A 20916-nucleotide genomic window follows, 5' to 3' on the forward strand; every position below is an offset into this window, starting at 1 on the left:
GTCAGTGTTGGAGGCATAACAATCACCAACCTGAGCTTCACTAATAATATAGATGGTTTAGCAGGTGATGAACAAAAAATGGAAACCTCAGTGAACTATCTCAAACAAGCATCATAAGGTAAGGGATGGAGATCAGCACAGAAAAGACCAAGGTAATGACAAACAACCCTAGTGGCATCCAAGAAGAAATAAGAGAATGGACAGAAGCTGGGCACAGTGACAATCTAAAAATATTTAGGTGTTATAACCTCTGATGAAAGTTCAAAGCCTGATGTTCTATCCAGATCTTCACAGACAACAACAGCACTGGCAAGGCTGAAGCCTATTTGGAAAGACAGCAAGATTATGCTTGGGTCCTAGATCAAACTTATGCACTCCCTCATCATGCCCATATTCCTCTATGTATGTGAGACATGGACCCTGACAGCAGAACTAGAGAGAAGAATCCATGTCTTAGAGATGAGATGTTATTGAAGGATCCTGAAAATCTCATACTTAGACCACTTCTCTAATGAAGAGGTGCACATGAGAATCCAAGGTACAATTGGACCATATGAAGATCTGCTCATAAAGAAATGCAAACTAAGATGGTATGGTCATGTCTCACACTTATCCATCCTGTCAAAGACAATCCTACAGGGCACAGTGAGAGGGAAGATAAAACTAGGCAGATGGAAGAAGAGAAAGTTAAGATCAACAAGTGGACAGGCATGGACTTTGCAATGTCACAATTATCAATGGAAAAAGAGTGAAATGGATGAGTGACACTGTTGCAAAGTCATCAGTGGCACCCTATGACCAGCCAGGGTACATGATAAATGAAAAAAATGAATGAGAACCTAGAATGACAAGCAATAGGGAACACATTTTTGGAATCCCAAGACTAGCTACCACTAAAGCATAAATGTTTGGCTTCTCTAGACTAGATAACACTAAAGCATAAATGTTTGGCTTCCCTAGACTAGATAACACTAAAGCATAAATGTTTGGCTTCTCTAGACTAGATAACACTAAAGCATAAATGTTTGGCTTCCCTAGACTATATAACAATAAAGCATAAATGTTTGGCTTCCCTAGACTAGATAACACTAAAGCATAAATGTTTGGCTTCCCTAGACTAGATAACACTAAAGCATAAATGTTTGGCTTCCCTAGACTATATAACACTAAAGCATAAATGTTTGGCTTCCCTAGACTAGATAACACTAAAGCATAAATGTTTAGCTTCCCTAAACTGGTCACAACAAGGGCACAAATATATGGCTTCCCTAAACTGGTCATAACTAGGGCACAATTGTTTGGCTTCCATAGACTTGCTACCATTAAAGCATTAATGTTTGCCTTCCCTAAATTGGTCACAAGCATGGCACAAATGTTTGGCTTCCCTAAATTGATCACCAGTATGGAACAAATGTTTGGTTTCCTTAGACTGACCACCACTAAGGTAAAAAATAGTTGGTTTCCCTTGACTATTCACCACTAGGGCACAATGTTTGACTTCCCTATACTGGCCACCACTAGGACACATTGTTTGACTTCCCTAGACTGGCCACAACAAATGTTTAGCTGTTTAATAAGGTTGGCAATTTAATAGGGGTTTAATTACTGTCACATTGGCTCCAAGTGACAAAAATATTTGGAAAATCTGCATTGGAGGCTGGATTATAGAGGGATTGTTTAAGATAAGAGGCCTAGGTCACATACAGGATGTATTACAGAGGAAGCAAGGTAACAAAGAGGCTGGTTTAGAGAGGAAGTTTGGTTACAGGGGGAAATGGTCACAGTGAAGACAAGGGGATAGTTTATAGACCAGGCCAAGTTACAGATGCCAGGTTACATAGGAGGTCAAACAAGAGAGGAGGCTGGTTACAGAGGAGCCATGTAGAGGAGGTTACATTACTAAAAAGGCTGGGTTATGAAAGGTTTGTTTCAGGAAGTTTCAGTGTATATAACCCTTAACATATGTATATAACTCTTAACATATGTATATAACCCATACCCTTAACATATGAACCAAAGCCTGGTCATTTCTGGTATCACCTAATAATGGAGTAATCTTAGTACTTATTTACATCAAGATGGACAACTAAAATTATTGTATAGTAACCAAATTGGTAATAGACACTTAGATGGAGGCACAATATTGTAACATAATATTCTCTGTTTTATGGTGGTAATAGAAAGAGCAATGATTTCAGGATTTGTATTTATCACTGAATTTACAAGAACTATAGGAATAAATAGCAAGCAGATTTATTCCCTGGGGGATCATGGTTGTAGAATAGGCCTGATGCACTCTGCTGCATTTCATAACATGCTGGACTGATGACCAAAAGGGTGCAAGTTTGAATCCTCACTCAGTCAGTCAGGTTAGTCTACCATATGGAGTCCTTGGGTAAGGCACTTTATTCCATTTCCCACAGCAGTAAATAACCTACTTATCTTGCTCTGCAATCAAACACCAAACCTAATGAAGTAAATTTCCTCTTCACACTGACAAATGTCAAATTCCAATGACATGAATATGAGTTCTCTGTGTATTTTATGCCTTGCGAGTTCTCTGTGTGTCTTATGCTTTGTGAGTTCTCTGTCTTATGATTTGTGGGTTCTCTGTGTATTTTATGCCTTGTGAGTTCTCTGTGTATTTTATGCCTTGTGAGTTCTCTGTGTGTCTTATGCCTTGTGAGTTCTCTGTCTTATGATTTGTGGGTTCTCTGTGCATTTTATGCCTTGTGAGTTCTCTGTTTGTCTTATGCCTTATGAGTTCTCTGCATGTCTTATGCCTTGTGAGTTCTCTATGTATCTTGTACCTTGTGAGTTCTCTGTGTCTTATTCCTTGTGAATTCTCTGCATGTCTTATGCCTTGTGAGTTCTCTGCATGTCTTATGCCTTATGAGTTCTCTGTGTGTCTTATGCTTTCTGAGTTTTCTATGTCTTTTATACATTGTGAGTTCACTGTGTGTCTTATTCCTTGTGAGTTTTCTACATATCTTATGCCTTGTGAGTTCACTGTATGTCTTATGCTTTGTGAGTTCTCTGCATTACTTATGCCTTGTGGGTTCTCTGTGTTTCTTATGCCTTGTGAGTTCTCTTTGTATCTTATACCTTGTGAGTTCTCTGTATGTCTTATGCTTTGTGAGTTCTCTGCATTACTTATGCCTTGTGAATTCTCTATGTATCTTATGCCTTGTGAGTTCTCTGTCTTATGCCTTGTGAGTTCTCTGCATGTCTTATGCCTTATGAGTTCTCTGTGTATGTTATGCCTTGTGAGTTCTCTGCATGTCTTATGCCTTATGAGTTCTCTGTGTATGTTATGCCTTGTGAGTTCTCTGCATGTCTTATGCCTTGTGAGTTCTCTTTGTATCTTATGCCTAGTGAGTTCTAAATGTGTATTATGCCTTGTGAGTTTTCTGCATGTCTTATGCCTCATGAGTTCTCTATGTATCTTATACCTTGTGAGTTCTCTGTGTATGTTATGCCTTGTGAGTTCTCTGTGTTCTTATGCCTTGAGTTATCTGCATGTCTTATGCTTTGTGAGTTTTCTACATATCTTATGCCTTATGAGTTCTCTTTGTATCTTATGCCTTGTTAGTTCGCTATGTATCATATCCATTGTGTGTTCTTGGTGTATCTTAAGTGTTGTGAGTTCTCTATGTATCTCATGCCTTGTGAGTTCTTGGTGTATCTTAAGTGTTGTGAGTTCTCTATGTATCTTATGCCTTGTGAGTTCTTGGTGTATCTTAAGTGTTGTGAGTTCTCTATGTATCTTATGCCTTGTGAGTTCTCTATGTATCTTATGCTCTGTGAGTGTTCTGTTTACCTCACTCGTTATGAGTCCAAAACTGCTATTTCAAAGCAAATATCAATGAAATTTAACTTTTTTGCTCTGTGCAGGAACAAAAAGGATGCTAAGGATGATACAATTAAATTACTCAGTCATAGTACAAAAAGGGTGGTACAATTCAATTACTCAATCAAAGTACAAAAGGATGATAAAATAAACAGAAAATCTAAAATGCTGCAAAACTTCTGTTACATAACCTGACCTTGACTCCAGGGATTGAAGAGGATGTAGATGTAATCATTGTTATCATATCTAAAGACTGTGGTTCCTTCCTCCTTCTTTTTCACGGCATCCAGTTTGAAAGCCCACTTGCCCACATACAGTGTTGAAGGCGTATGAATCTCAATGGTAATCTGTTTTTCCATTTTACTCTTGATCTGGGCACCCCACTGTCCAAACCGATCCTCCCCTGATAATTCAAACTCAACATGGGTCTGCTTGCTAGGTAATGGGTCAGCACCTGGCAGTAAAAAGAAGTAACCTGGCAGTCAAAAGAAGTAACCTGGCAGTCAAAAGAAGAAATTATTTATACACAATGTACACAAAGCTTAAACTGAACAGTATAGATACCCAAATATGTTGTCACATACTGCTTTGTCCAATCAGGGTCAATGCTTTTCAATCTACTCAATATTGGAACCAAAAGATCATTGACCCCAATCAGACATTACATTGTGTGTGGCAGATCTAGGTCTGTATTGTTCCAAGATTGGTATTTGTTGTAAAAATACACAAAGATTCCATGATGGGCATGTTTATACACATACATGAAAATTCTAAGATGTTTATGAGTTATACAAATATATGAAATTTCCAAGAAGAGCATGTGTTATACAAATGCAGGAAAATTCCAAGATGGGCATGTGTTATACAAATATAGGAAAATTCCAAGATGGGCATGTGTTATATAAATCCTGGAAAATTCCATAATGGATACGTGTTATACACATAGAAATATTCCAAGATAGGCATGTTTATATTATTTAAATTCCAAAATTGGGTTCAGTAGAACAGCTGGAGTTTAGAGAGTGATGTGGTAACATCTTTTATTTTCTACCTCTGCTGTCTTGAGTTCAAATCTCATTTCCAATATGAACAAAGAAATCAGGTTGTTCAGTCAAGGTCAGTTGTCTCCTATGATTTCTATGGTTTCCTTTACCTTAAGTGCAACATAACAGCAACATATAAACTGTATAGAGAGAGCATGTTGTGCAAGTTGTTTGTGCAATTAGTACTAAATAAATAAAGACTGAACAAAATATTGAACATAAAACTTATACAGAGCATTTTAGGACTATTGCCTCTGCCACTTTTGCTATCAGAAACTTTGTCCTATGTTTTACTGTGGACACAATCAAGTGTTCATTTTCAAGAGTTATCATACACTGGTATGTAAAATAAAATATACTTCAATTAATAGACATTTAATAAAGTTAGAAAAATTAATAGTGGTGGATTTGCAAAATTAAATTACTACTAAATGATTTGACATTTGGAAATAAATTAAATTAATAAACACCTAGATATTAAATAAAAACCACAGAAATGCAGGCTTGTAATATCTCATAAAATTACTGGCCGTCATCATGTCATATATTTTATGTTAACCACTACCAGTTGTTAGACTGGTTTAATTTTAAATGACCCAAATAAAATGTTCCATGTTAAAGACCTGTACTGAGAAGGTTACAGTACTCCTGTAGGTGGGACAAACAAGACATAATTATTTTTGACCAAAATATTAAAACATTAAACTTTCCCTACAAACAAAAAATTTTGTTCATTATAGCTGCCATACCAAACTGGAAGACAAGGCGAAGGTCATCATGTGACTCATCATAGTCTCTGTCAAACTCTAAAGTAATGGTAAAAGATTGGCCACGTCGTACAACCAGCTGGCGTTTCTGGCCTGGTAGGTCCTCTGTTATATCATATTCATTCGTATGGTGGTTCTTCGTGTTATCAGTGATATTGAAATTTACTGAGGCAACCTTGATTATCTCTGTGTCTTCTTTATCTGGACCTGTGTGGGAAAAGTACCAGATGAAATAATTAGCACCAAAATTTATTGGAAATTTGTGAACATTTTAATTGCTGTCTCTGCTTCTTCTTGAAGCCTCTTTTATTCTTAAAGGTTGGAGTTGATGACATGGTAAATGTTAAATGATGACTGTAGAAGTAACTCTAGTGTGGTGACCTAACAGTTTGATAAGATGGCATATTGACCAATCGGCAATCCTGTTATATCAACTAAGAATACAATCCTTTTGAAACATGCTGAATTTCAGTATTAACATTCTTATTAGCTTTCTAATGAAAGCTTACATAATGTGTATCCATGTAAATTGTGTCTACAGATTATCAGATTGCTAGATATGACAGACAGATTTATTTTCCTATGGTCATTTTATGCATATTAATGTGAAATACAAACAAAAACTTTTCTTTGTATTCACTTGTACCATATATTAAATTCTGTTCACTTGTACCATATATTGTATTCACTTGTACCATATATTGCATTCACTTGTACCACACATTGTATTCACTTATACCATACATTGTATTCACTTGTACCATACATTATATTCACTTGTACCATACATTGTATTTACTTGTACCATACATTATACTCACTTGTACCATGCATTGTATTCACATGTACCATACTGTAAAGTATATTTAATTTAATTGTTTGTCTGTTAGTTTAAAAATTTGTTTATTTCATTACATGTTACTGTAATGTAACATTATTTGCTGGACTTTTTTTTCACAAATTTTTATTTCAGTGATGTAAACAACTAATAATAGCTTCATTGTTCTCTATGTGTATGAGCTTATTAACCGAATTATTATTCAGGTAAACAAGTTGATTTGGTTACGAGTTTTGGAGATTCTAAAGTGAATTTTATAGGCTATTGTGTTGTAAGTAAACAAGGCTCATTAGATCATACTAGAAGGTTATTTTCCATTAGGTAATGGTTGTTTTTAGAAAATGCTAATTTGTGACCTGGGGTCAAGCAGAGAACTATATTATCTTGTGACTGTGAGGATTTTACCAGTTGTGCTTTAACATCTAGTACCTTAAGTTGTATTATGGGGATGCTATACAGCTATTATGAACTTCTGAGAAAGTGGTGGGTGTAAGGCGAAGTTGTTTACATTTGCAACATGCACAATTGAGGAAATTTCACTGGATATTGAACTTGAAAAGATTGTAAATGATCTAAGCACACAGCTAACTAAAATGACTGCTCCCTTGTGCTAAAACAAATCAGCCTGAATTGGTCTAAAGTACACTATCTTTAGCAGTTATTAAAATAGGGAATTTTGCCAGACTAGACAATAACAGCTCCTGAAAGTGTAATGAATCACTTACAAAATATATAAAATATAAAAAAAAAGTTATTAGCTCTTTTTTAACAATTTACCTCTGAAGTGCAGGAATAGAAAATGACCAAGCAGAGCTAGCAGTTATTTGAGAGGTGCACATTTGAAGTAAGGCCAAGATGTATACTCTATGACCCACATTACACCCATCAATCATATACCAAAATAAAGAGAATTAAAGGTTTTTTGAATAATACCTAAGATATACAAGGTCCTTTTTAAATAGCCAGTATAACCAGTGAGGACACAGGGGAAATTCTTTTACTTTAAAATTCTAACCCAATGCAAAAAATGAAACTGTAGAGTGCCACCATTATGTTTTGACCAGTTTGGGCTGAATTTTATTATCTTCAGATTATTGAATTCAAGTAATCATTTTCTCTGGAAATACAAACGTGCTCTGACAAAATTCTTGGATAAAGACATTCATTGGAATTTATAATGGATTCAAACCTGAAATAATATTTGTGTGATTCAACAAGAGACTGTTGACACATCAGCACTTCATAGGCTACAACAGAACGTCATCACCTTCAATTTTGGATATCTTTAGGGCTTGAACTGAGTTTCATTCAGGACTTTTCATTACTAGGACTTGTGTCTTTATTTCTTGGATTAGTTTTGGATTTAATTCACAATACCATAAGTTCTTTTTTCTCATTTTTCACTTTGTATTCTAGGGAAATAAATTATTTGTTAAATTTTACAAAGCTTGTTGTCTTAAATTTTTTCTCTTACTTATTTTAACAGCATAGACTCATAACATATATCTTGTGCTCACTTGTACCATACATTGTATTCACTTGTACCATCTATGGTATTCATTTGAACCTACATTATATTTACTTGTCCCATACAATGTATTCACTTATACCATACATTGCATTCACTTGTACCATATATTTTATTAACTTGTACCATAGATTGTATTTACTTGTACCATACATTACACTGTATTCACTTGTACCATACATTGTATTCACTTGTACCATTTATTATATTGTATTCACTTGTACCATACATTGTATTCACTTGTACCATACATTGTATTCACTTGTACCATACATTGTATTCACTTGTACCATACGTTACATTGTATTCACTTGTACCATACATTACATTGTATTCACTTGTACCATACATTACATTGTATTCACTTGTACCGTACATTGTGCTTACTTGTAACATACATTGTATTTACTTGTACCATACATTTTATTAACTTGTACCATACATTGTATTCACTTGTATCATACATTACATTGTATTCACTTGAACCATACATTGTGCTCACTTGTACCATATATTGTATTCACTTGTACTCTACATTGTATTCATTTGTACCACACATTGTCATCAGTTTTACCATACATTACATTGTATTAATTTGTACCATACAATGTATTCACTTGTACCATACATCAAATTGTATTCATTTGTACCATACATTTTATTCACTTGTACCATACATTGTATTCACTTGTAACATACATTATATTCACTTGTACCATACATTAAATTGTATTCACTTGCACCATACATTGTGTTCACTTGTGCCAAACATTAAGGTGTACTCACTTGTACCATAAATTAAAGTGTATTCACTGGTACCATATATTGCATTCAGTGTGCCAAATATTATTAAGTGGTGTACCATATATTAAGTTGTGTTCACTTGTACCATAAATTGTATTAAGTGTATCAAATATTATTAAGTTGTACTCACTTGTACCATACATTAAATTATAATCAATTCTACCACACATTGAACTGTATTCATTTGTACCATACATTGTATTCACTTTGTACCATACATTGTATTCACTTGTACCATACATTGCATTCACTTGTACCATGACTGCTCCAGTGGCCTAGTGATTAGACCATCCACCTCGGATGTGGAAGGTTGAAGGTTTGAAGCCCAGTTGAGTCATACCAGGGACTTATACAAATGATACTAACAGCTGCCTCGCAAGCTAGGCACTCAGCATTAAGAGTTTTGTGTTAGAACTGGTTGGCCTGGTGTCAGGATAACGTGACTGGGTGGGACATGATGCTATATGTCTATGGCATGATGCCCCAGTGCTAGACATCACTATAGACTAACACACTGCATATATTGTACCAATATGACTGCAAAATTGTTAAAGCTATGTTAAAAATTCAAATCTCACACATACTTGTACCATACATTGTGCTCACTTGTACCATATACATTGTATTCACTTGTACAATACATTGTGTTTACTTGTACCATACAGTGTGTTCATTTGAAACATGTGTTCACTTGTACCTTACATTGTGTTCACTTGTAACATACATTGTGTTCATGTGTACCATGCATTATATTCACTTGTACCATACATTGTAATTACTTATACCATACATTGTGTTTGCTTCTACCTTACATTGTGTTCACATGTACCATACAGTGAATTCATTAGTACCATATAGTATGTTCATGTGTACCATACATTATGTTCACTTGTACCATACATTATGTTCAATTGCACCACACATTGTGCTCACTTGTACCAGACACTGTGTTCACTGAAATATACACTATGTGGTGTTCACTTATGCCATGCATTGTGTTCACTTGTACCATGCATTATGCTACTTGTACCATGCATTGTGCTCACTTGTACCATATAATGTGCTCATTTGTACCATATACGTTGTGTTCACTTGTACCATATACATTGTGTTCACTTGTGCCATACATTGTGCTCACTTGTACCATATACATTGTGCTCACTTGTACCATATACATTGTACTCACTTGTACCATATACATTGTGTTCACTTGTACCATATACATTGTGCTCACTTGTACCATACATCATGCTCACTTGTACCATACATTGTGCTCACTTGTACCATACATTGTGTTCACTAAATAATATACAATATGTTGTATTCACTTGTACCATGGGGCCCTGAGTGGCCGAGTGGTCTAAAGCGCTCTACGTTATGGATCAATGCCATCTCACCTCTGTCTGCATGGGTTCGAGTCTAGGATTCAGCCAATGTTGGTATGTGAGAAAGCTTGCTAGTAGCTTCTCATGGGTCGGTGGTTCTTTCCAGGGGTTTCCCGGGTTCTTCCTCCACCATTAATACTGGCCACCATGTATAGCCTATCGTGCGTTGCAAAATGGCATTAAACCCCACAACAACAACAACACTTGTACCATACATTGTGCTCACTTGTACCATACATTGTGCTCACTTGTACCATATACATTGTGCTCACTTGTACATTGCATTGTGCTCACTTGTACCATACATTGTGCTGACTTGTACCATATACATTGTACTCACATGTACATTGCATTGTGCTCACTTGTACCATACATTGAACTCACTTGTACCATATAAACTGTACTCACTTGTACCACATACATTGTGCTCACTTGTACATTGCATTGTGCTCACTTGTACCATACATTGTGCTCACTTGTAACACATACATTGTACTCACTTGTACCATACAATGTGCTGACTTGTACCATATACATTGTACTCACTTGTACCATATACATTGTGCTCACTTGTACATTGCATTGTGCTCACTTGTACCACACATTGTGTTTACTAAAAAATATGCACTATGTTGTGTTCACTTGTATCATACATTGTGTTCACTCATACCATATATTAAGTTGAGTTCACTCATACCATATATTAATTTGTATTTATTTGTACCATGTATTAAGTTGCATTAGGAATAAATCTTATGACTGAAATGTTTCTGATTTTATTCCGTCTACATGTTTACATGAAAACTCATAATTAAACATCACCTGGAGAAAAGAAAACTTCCAACATATACTGAGATATTTAGCTAAATATATCACCTGCATATAAATCTTAGCAAAAGATTTTTCCTTCCAATTAAATACAACAGGTATATACAAGTTTCTTGTGTAGTGTAAATGTGACAGGTATGTGTTTTTGTGTAGTGTAAATGTGACAGGTATATGTTTATAGTGTAGTGTAAATGTGACAAGTATGCGTGTCTTGTGTAAATGTTGCAGGTATATGTTTATATTGTAGTGTAAATGTGACAAGTATGTGTGTCTTGTGTAAATGTTGCAGGTATGTGTTTCTTGTGTAAATATGACAGGTATGTGTTTCTTGTGTAAATATGACAGGTATGTGTTTCTTGTGTAAATATGACAGGTATGTGTTTATATTGTAGTGTAAATGTGACAGGTACCATATCTGTTTATTGTGCAGTGTAATTGTGACATTTATATGTTTATTGTTTAGTGTAAATGTAACAAGCATGTCTGTCTTGTGTAGTCTAAATGTGACAGGTATGCATTTCTTGTGTAGTATAAATCTGACTGGTATGTGTTTCTTGTGTAGTCTGAATATAGCATTATTAAAGTCTATAATAATATTATTTTAAACCATCTTAAACATTGTTTTAAAATAATAATAATAATAATAATAATAATAATAATTATAAAGACTATATTTAGAGAATGTAACTCAATTAGTTATAATCCACCTTGAGGCCTTCTATCTGATATGTACAATATATGCAGCATATAAAACATGGTGTGAAAAATCTGGTTTGACACCAAATAAATAAGTGATTTTAAAAATCAAAGTATCAAGCCTGGAATGTATGCACAGGCATCTGTGCAACACATAAACATAAATAAAATATCATCCTGCATTGAAATATTCAACTGTGAAAAATGAAAAGAGCACACATTGTAGTAATTATCTTCTTTGATATTTCATAATCTTTCCTAGAAATAGTGCTCAGAGTTATACAGTATGTCCCTATTGACTAACACAATCTTTCCTAGAAATAGTGCTCAGAGTTATACTGTATGTCCCTATTGACTAACACAATCTTTCCTATAAATAGTGTTCGGATTTATACAGTATGTCCCTATTGACTAACACAATCTTTCCCAGAGACAGTGTCCAGATTTATACTGTATGTCCCTATTGACTAACACAATCTTTCCTATAAATAGTGTTCAGATTTATACAGTATGTCCCTATTGACTAACACAATCTTTCCTATAAATAGTGTTCAGATTTATACAGTATGTCCCTATTGACTAACACAATCTTTCCTATAAATAGTGTTCAGATTTATACAGTATGTCCCTATTGACTAACACAATCTTTCCTAGAAATAGTGTTCAGATTTATACTGTATGTCCCTATTGACTAACACAATCTTTCCTAGAAATAGTGTTCAGATTTATACAGTATGTCCCTATTGACTAACACAATCTTTCCTATAAATAGTGTTCAGATTTATACAGTATGTCCCTATTGACTAACACAATCTTTCCTATAAATAGTGTTCAGAGTTATACAGTATGTCCCTATTGACTAACACAATCTTTCCTAGAGACAGTGTTCAGATTTATACTGTATGTCCCTATTGACTAACACAATCTTTCCTATAAATAGTGTTCAGATTTATACTGTATGTCCCTATTGACTAACACAATCTTTCCCAGAGACAGTGTCCAGATTTATATTGTATGTCCCTATTGACTAACACAATCTTTCCCAGAGACAGTGTCCAGATTTATATTGTATGTCCCTATTGACTAACACAATCTTTCCCAGAGACAGTGTCCAGATTTATACTGTATGTCCCTATTGACTAACACAATCTTTCCCAGAGACAGTGTCCAGATTTAAACTGTATGTCCCTATTGACTAACACAATCTTTCCCAGAGACAGTGTCCAGATTTAAACTGTATGTCCCTATTGACTAACACAATCTTTCCCAGAGACAGTGTCCAGATTTAAACTGGATGTCCCTATTGACTAACACAATCTTTCCCAGAGACAGTGTCCAGATTTAAACTGTATGTCCCTATTGACTAACACAATCTTTCCCAGAGACAGTGTCCAGATTTATATTGTATGTCCCTATTGACTAACACAATCTTTCCCAGAGACAGTGTCCAGATTTATACTGTATGTCCCTATTGACTAACACAATCTTTCCTATAAATAGTGTTCAGATTTATACAGTATGTCCCTATTGACTAACACAATCTTTCCTAGAGACTGTTCAGATTTATACTGTATGTCCCTATTGACTAACACAATCTTTCCCAGAGACAGTGTCCAGATTTAAACTGTATGTCCCTATTGACTAACACAATCTTTCCCAGAGACAGTGTCCAGATTTAAACTGTATGTCCCTATTGACTAACACAATCTTTCCCAGAGACAGTGTCCCGATTTATACTGTATGTCCCTATTGACTAACACAATCTTTCCTATAAATAGTGTTCAGATTTATACTGTATGTCCCTATTGACTAACACAATCTTTCCTAGAGACAGTGTTCAGATTTATACTGTATGTCCCTATTGACTAACACAATCTTTCCTAGAGACAGTGTCCAGATTTATACTGTATGTCCCTATTGACTAACACAATCTTTCCTAGAGACAGTGTCCAGATTTAAACTGGATGTCCCTATTGACTAACACAATCTTTCCCAGAGACAGTGTTCAGATTTATACTGTATGTCCCTATTGACTAACACAATCTTTCCCAGAGACAGTTTTAGATTTACTCCTTACTGACTAAACAATCTTTCTCTGTGACAGTGTTCATATTTACTCCTTGTATACCCCTAGTGACTAGTATAATTTTTCCTAATTTTTCCCCTGAGACACTGTTCAGATTTACACTTTGTATGTCCTTGATGCTAACACTTTTTCTAAGGGACAGTGTTCATATCTACTCCTCGTATGTCTCTATATACTAACATAATTTTTTGCAGAGATGGTATTCAAATTTCCACTGTGTGTCCCTATTGACTAACACATTTTTTTGCAGGGATAGTGTTCACCATTACACTGCATGTTCCTATTGACTAATACAATTTTCAAAAAGTTGTTTTTCAGAGTTTCAGTGCATGTCAATACTGAATAACAAAATGCAATTTTTCATTAGTAGTTGTATAAAATATTTAATAGGTCAGCAGTATAATAAATCATATTAATTTTCTTCATATTTTTAAACAAGAACTACTTCTATAGTCACATGGCAATTTCCCATACATTTTATATTTTGATTCCCCTCCCCCCATGCCCCAATTCAGATAAACATATTATGTGTCCTCCTCCTTTAAAACCATGTACAAAATTTGTTAAACCAAAATATTCAAAAGTGTCATTGTAATTGCAGTGTTTGCATATTTGCACCACCCACCTGCAAAAGACTCAGAGGAAAGGTCTCAAAATCATAGCCTCTCTCTCTCTCTCTCTCTCACACACACACACACACACACACACACCTGGAAAAGACACGAAGGAAAGTCTGAAAAATCATAGCCATCCACAACCCACAAAAGACTCAGAGGAAAGGCTGAAAAAATAATAACCCCCACCCCCACATCTGCAAAAGACCCAGAGGAGAGGCCCAAAAGCCCTTTCACAGATGGACATCACATAGGCATCCTATGTACCAAGTATGGTCAATTTCAATACAGCAACTAAGGATCTGAGGTCATAGAGACAGCAAGACAGATGGAGGTATCACAGTATCCCCCCTCTCTCTCTCCCCCCAGCTGAGATAAGTGTACTGCTAATGTATGTGTATTACAGTAGATACTCACTTATGAGTCCAACTGCAAAACAGATAAGTGTACTGCTGATGTATGTGTATTACATGCAGTAGATACTCACTTATGAGTCCAACTGCAGACAGCATTGATCTAGATGTGCTACTGTATAATACTCCAGTAGATCTGACTTGATGCAGTTTTTAGGAGTAATCAGTCAAACAAAGAACACAGACCCTGATCTGCTGAAACATTATGTGATGTTAGATCATGGTCTATGTTACTTGCAGTTGGACTTGACTTATAAAGAAATGCACAAGGCAAAGAAATAAAAATACACTAACATGACAGGAAAGGAAAGGACCATATTTCTTCCTATAAAATACACATACAACTGTTAATTATGTAGGCCCAGATGTGCAGTCTTTATTACACCAGTCTGCTTGCTTGAAATAACATATAAGCCAAACAAAATAAACCATGATCTACAACCAAGCCCTGTGAAAGTAGATCATGGTAATGCTATTTACAGATGGATGCATGTTACAGTAAGTAACCTAGCAAAACACTGATATCCTATATGACATGCCTTCTGCACTTGGACAGTCTAGAATAAGGTAAAAATATGGTTACTCAATGATATGCATGATGCTAAACTTGCACAGTATATAGAATAAGATAAAAACATGATTACTAAATGATATGCATGATGCTGCACTTGTACAGTATATATATAGAATAAGGTAAAAACATGATTTCTCAAGGACACACATGATGCTGCACTTGCACAGTATAGAATAAGGTAAAAACATGGTTACTCAATGATACGCATGATGATGCATTTGCAAAGTATGTAGAATAAGGCAAAAACATGCTCAGAAAAAAAGATGAATTAACCATACAACAATGAAATGCCCTTAACCTGATAACTTGAACTTCATGTTAGGACATTCTAAAGGATGAGTTATCAGAGGACCCGTTGGGGTAGGTTATTAAGGGATCACATGAGAAGGGTTATTGGAGAATTCCATTGGGTAGGTTATTCAGGAATCCTATGGGTTAGGTTATTAGTGGATCCCATGAGAAGGGTTATTAGGGAATTCCATGGTATAGGTTATTAGTGGATCCCATGAGAAGGGTTATTAGAAAATTCCATGGTATAGGTTATCAGGGGAACACATGAGAAGGGTTATTAGGGAATCCCATGGTAGGTATAGGTTACTAGGGAATCCAATGGGGTAGGTTATTAGGGGATCCCATGAGAAGGGTTATAAGGGGATCCCATGGGAAGGGTTTTTAGGGAATCCCATGATGTGGGCTATTAGGGGATCACACAAGAAGGGTTATTAGGGAATCCCATGGTGTAGGTTGTTAAGGGATCACATGAGAAGTGTTATTAGGGAATCCCATGGTGTATGTTATTAGAGAATTCCATGGAATGGGTTATTAGGGGATTCCATGAGAAGGGTTATTAGGGAATTCCATGGGGTAGGTTATTAGGGGATCCCATGGGAAGTGTTATTAGGGAATCCCATGGTGTATGTTATTAGAGAATTCCATGGGGTAGGTTATTAGGGGATTCCATGAGAAGGGTTATTAGGGAATTCCATGGGGTAGGTTATTAAGGGATCCCATAGAAAGGGTTATTAGGGAATCCCATGGTGTAGGTTATAAGGGCATCTTATGAGAAGGGTTATTAGGGAATTCTATAGTGTAGGTTATTAAGGGATCCCATGAGAAGTGTTATTAGGGAATCCAATGGTGGATGTTATTAGTGGATTCCATGAGAAGAGTTATTAGGGAATCCTATGGCATAGGTTATTAGGGGATCCCATGAGAAGGGTTATTAGTGAATCCCTTAGTGTAGGTTTATTAGGGGATCCCATAGGATGGATTATAAATACTTCATGTTAAGCAATCACATGGGATGAGCTATTACTGGTAATTTTGTAAGAAATGTGGAACATATACACTTTCTATTCCATTTTTTTTATTGATATGTAAATTAAAGAAATATAGTTAGTATTCAGTTTCTTCATGTAAATTACCACCACCTCTCCTGCATCACAGCCTGCCACTCCATAATGAATATGAGTCTACACCCCATAATGGATATGAGTCTACACCCCATAATGGAGATGAGTGTATACCCCATAATGGATGTGAGTCTTCACCCCAATAGTGGATAAGAGTCTACATTCCATAGTGGATATGAGTCTATGAGGCTACACCCCATAATGGATACAAGTCTACACCCCATAATGGATATGAGTCTACACCCCCTAATGGATATGACTCTATACCCCATAATGGATATGAGTTTATACCCCATAATGGATATGAATCTACACCCCATAATGGATACGAGTCTACACCCCATAATTGATATGAGTCTACACCCCCTAATGGATATGAGACTATACCCCATAATGGATATGAGTCTACACCCCATAATGAATATGAGTTACACCCCATAATGGATATGAGTCTATACACCAAAATGGATATGAATCTACACCCATAATGGATATGAATCTACATTCTGATGATGACCATTATTGTGTAACCCACTGAAACTAGTAGTGTACGCTGTGTTCATGAAACTGATATGTTCTGCCCAGCTGTGATGCGACAAGGGAAATAAACTCTTAAAAAAATCATGGAAGCACAAAGATTCATCAGTAGTTATCTTTATATGATGACCTTAACAAGTACCAAGTTACACTGTAAATCCATAAAAATATTAGAAGACAAGTTGCATTCACAAGATTTTGTCTTGCATTACATTTAGCTTTAGGTCATAAAGGGTAATAACTCTAAAATGTGTGAGTGCACAGTAGTTTCTTTACATGTAAATGATCATAAGACATACTAAGTTTCGTGACAATCCACTGAAAACTGAGATGTAGTTGAATTCACAATATTCTGTCGTACAAATAGATCCAGCTCCAAGGAAATCAAGATCAATAAATAAAATGACTGGAGTATAGGGATCTTTGACTAGATTCAGATGATGACCATATTTCCTAAGATTCATGGTAATCTGCCAAAATCTGTGATACTAGTTGCATTTCTAAGATTCTATATTCCAATACATCTAGCTACTAATAAAAAAGGGCAATAACTCTAAAACAAATAGCAGGAGTAGAGTGATTTCTCAATATGCACAGCTTCTGAAGACAGTTCTGATATTCACTTACTGCTCCACTGGCCTAAGTGGTCAGAGTGTCCACCTTGGATGTGGGATGTTGTGGGTTCAAACCATTGCCAAGTCATACCAAAGACATAAAAATGTTACTAGCAGCTGCCTCACTTGGCACTCAGCATTAAGAGGCTAGTGCTAGGACTGGTCGTCCTGGTGACAGAATAATGTGACTGGGTGGGACATCATGCTCTAGTGCTAGATATCACTATAAACTGCCACACTACAGACATCATTACAATATGACTAAAATTGTTAAAGCAAGGTTAGAAATCTAAATCACACTCACACATGATATGTACCAAATGCCACCATGATTCATCAAAAACTCTAAGACATTCACCAGATTCTGTCGTACACTGCATTCAGCTGACAGACTAAAGGGGCAATAACTCTAACTACAAAGGAATATTTTTCCATAGGTCCTGTAAAAGACAAATGCATTTGCAAGATGCACACCCTTTGAAGACTGAGGGTCCAGGACTGAAAATATACAAACTAAATTACAAGATATTTGTTGGTTTGTTTAAGGAATGATTGTTTTTTAATGTTTGGAACTCCTTCATGCAGAAAAGTTGCTCACAATAAGTATACATTATAGACTATAGAATGATATGTGTACATGCAAGACAAAAATATACCTATCATGTGGCCTGAAAAAGAATAAAACATCATAGTTATTTGCAATAGTGATGACATCATAATGAATTTTAAGTAAATAAAATAGCCAATTAAATATAAATTGATTGTAAAGGTGATTGGCATATGACATAAATTGTAACCACTATGCGCAATAACAAATTCAGTCCCTGATACATTTAACATGGGGTTTCTTACAAAATTTGCCCAAAAGCACATGAATGAATTCTATCAATTTGTTTATCATTTAAAATGATACCCATCTTGTGAGGCTCCAAAAGAGTGTCCACTTAATCAGTGAACATCTAACCTTAAATTAAAATATCATGATACTATTTTTACCCCCTTATGAAAGGTCTCCCCTCTTTTAAAGACACCTTTCGTTGCATAAAGGTTTGCCAGACCTCACACCAATGTGTTAAGATGAGTCCTATCATAGTTAGCCATGTTAAAACAAAATATAAAGGACACTTAGACAGCATTTTCATCACAAATAATTTCATCTCCTGAAAGGTTATACGTCTTTCACTTTTTTGCTTGAGGTCACAGAATATTTACTTCATCAGTAGCAATACATGTATTGCTTTAAATGAAAACAAAGTTTATATTTACATATGAGCAAAATGTACATAATTTTCACATATGAAAAAATATACAAGAAAAAATGTCTATATCTATTGTATATACTCACTTAAAAGTCCAACTGCAAACCTTATTGGCAGATCAGGGTATATGTTGTTCAAACTGATTACTCCTAGCATTACACAGACTCAGATCTTCCAGTACACATGCAATGGCAAATCTGGTGCATTGAAGTTTGCAGTTGGACTGGACTTGTAAGCAAGACTCAATGGTAATCACTTCTCAAGTAAATATCTTTCAACACTCAACTCGCCTGTGTCTAACTTAACCAACACTCACCTGGCCTGTGTCTAACTTAAACAACACTCACCTGGCCTGCGTCTAACTTAAACAATGCTCACCGGGCCTGTATCTAACTTAAACAACACTCACCAGGCCTGTGTCTAACTTAAAAAACACTCACCTGACCTGTGTCTAACTTAAAACAACACTCACCAGGCCTGTGTCTAACTTAAACAACACTCACCTGGCCTGCGTCTAACTTAAACAACACTCACCAGGCCTGTGTCTAACTTAAACAACACTCACCAGGCCTGTGTCTAACATAAACAACACTCACCTGGCCTGTGTCTAACTTAAACAACACTCACTTGGCCTGTGTCTAACATAAACAACACTCATCTGGCCTGTGTCCAACTTAAACAACACTCACCTGGCCTGTGTCTAACTTAAACAACACTCACCTGGCCTGTGTCTAACTTAAACAACACTCACCAGGCCTGTGTCTAACTTAAATAACACTCACCTGTCCTGCGTCTAACTTAAATAACACTCACCGGGCCTGTGTCTAACTTAAACAACACTCACCAGGCCTGTGTCTAACTTAAACAACACTCACCAGGCCTGTGTCTAACTTAAACAACACTCACCAGGCCTGTGTCTAACTTAAAAAACACTCACCTGACCTGTGTCTAACTTAAACAACACTAACACTCACCAGGCCTGTGTCTAACTTAAACAACACTCACCTGACCTGTGTCTAACTTAAACAAACAAAATGAAAACCATTTATTAATAAGATGGAAAGTATGTTCCCTCTTACATAAAAATTGGAGGATTCCATGGAAACAGTTTCCCAATGTAAAATGTGCAATGTAGTTAAAATATTCAGCTTTGTTATTGTAAAGTACATACAGGATCACAAAACCTATTCACAGTCAATTGTTTTTAAACATTTTATCTGTTCAAATGTGTCCTATGCTGGTTTGCACCTGAACATAATTTTTAAAGTAAAAATCTAAATTTTAGTGTCAGAATTAACTGGGAGAAGAGGAAGTGAAAAAGGGGCATAACTCCTTAGTAAAGACAACAAAAAAAAATCATTAAATTTACTTGTGAGTGAAAGCTTTAGATTTGGTGGAAGTTAGCAGTGAATAATAATAAGTATTAAATTAATGATAACTGGATTTAACGCAATATAGACAATATCAGTATTGTATATCCTGGAGAACATTTATTATTATACATTTTAAACATTTTGTACATTGGTGATTCATGGTATAAGGGAGTTAATCCAGTGTACAATGAACAATATAAACCTCTGCAGTTGCAGCCCTTCTATGTCTAAAATTAAGCTGAGCCAGGCCAATTTTCCAGTGAGAATTGCACACGAAAGGCATGTACAAATGTTT

At 35.7% G+C, this 20916-nt stretch overlaps 1 protein-coding gene across 7 annotated transcripts in view; it reads right to left on the bottom strand.

The window, feature by feature from the left end:
• The window catches only part of LOC149787281 (hemocyte protein-glutamine gamma-glutamyltransferase-like), a 146116-nt gene that overhangs the window by 68439 nt on the left and 56761 nt on the right, over nucleotides 1-20916 (bottom strand). For 5 of the 7 annotated variants that reach the window (XR_016425145.1, XR_016425144.1, XM_089977810.1 and 2 more), the window contains 3 exons: nucleotides 18646-18657; nucleotides 5643-5867; nucleotides 4047-4304 (listed from right to left, as the gene is read on the bottom strand). Coding sequence is in view for 5 of the 7 variants with exons in the window: in XM_089977810.1 (XP_089833936.1) it covers nucleotides 4047-4304; nucleotides 5643-5867; nucleotides 18646-18657 (495 nt within the window). In the remaining 2 variants the exon portion in view is untranslated. The remainder of the gene's footprint in view (nucleotides 1-4046; nucleotides 4305-5642; nucleotides 5868-18645; nucleotides 18658-20916) is intronic. The other 2 variants (XM_089977812.1, XM_089977814.1) reach the window with 1 other exon arrangement.

The sequence above is a fragment of the Sinohyriopsis cumingii genome, chromosome 12 (assembly GCF_028554795.1).
Source record: "Sinohyriopsis cumingii isolate HCF-2022 chromosome 12, ASM2855479v2, whole genome shotgun sequence".
Lineage (NCBI taxonomy): Eukaryota > Metazoa > Mollusca > Bivalvia > Unionida > Unionidae > Sinohyriopsis > Sinohyriopsis cumingii.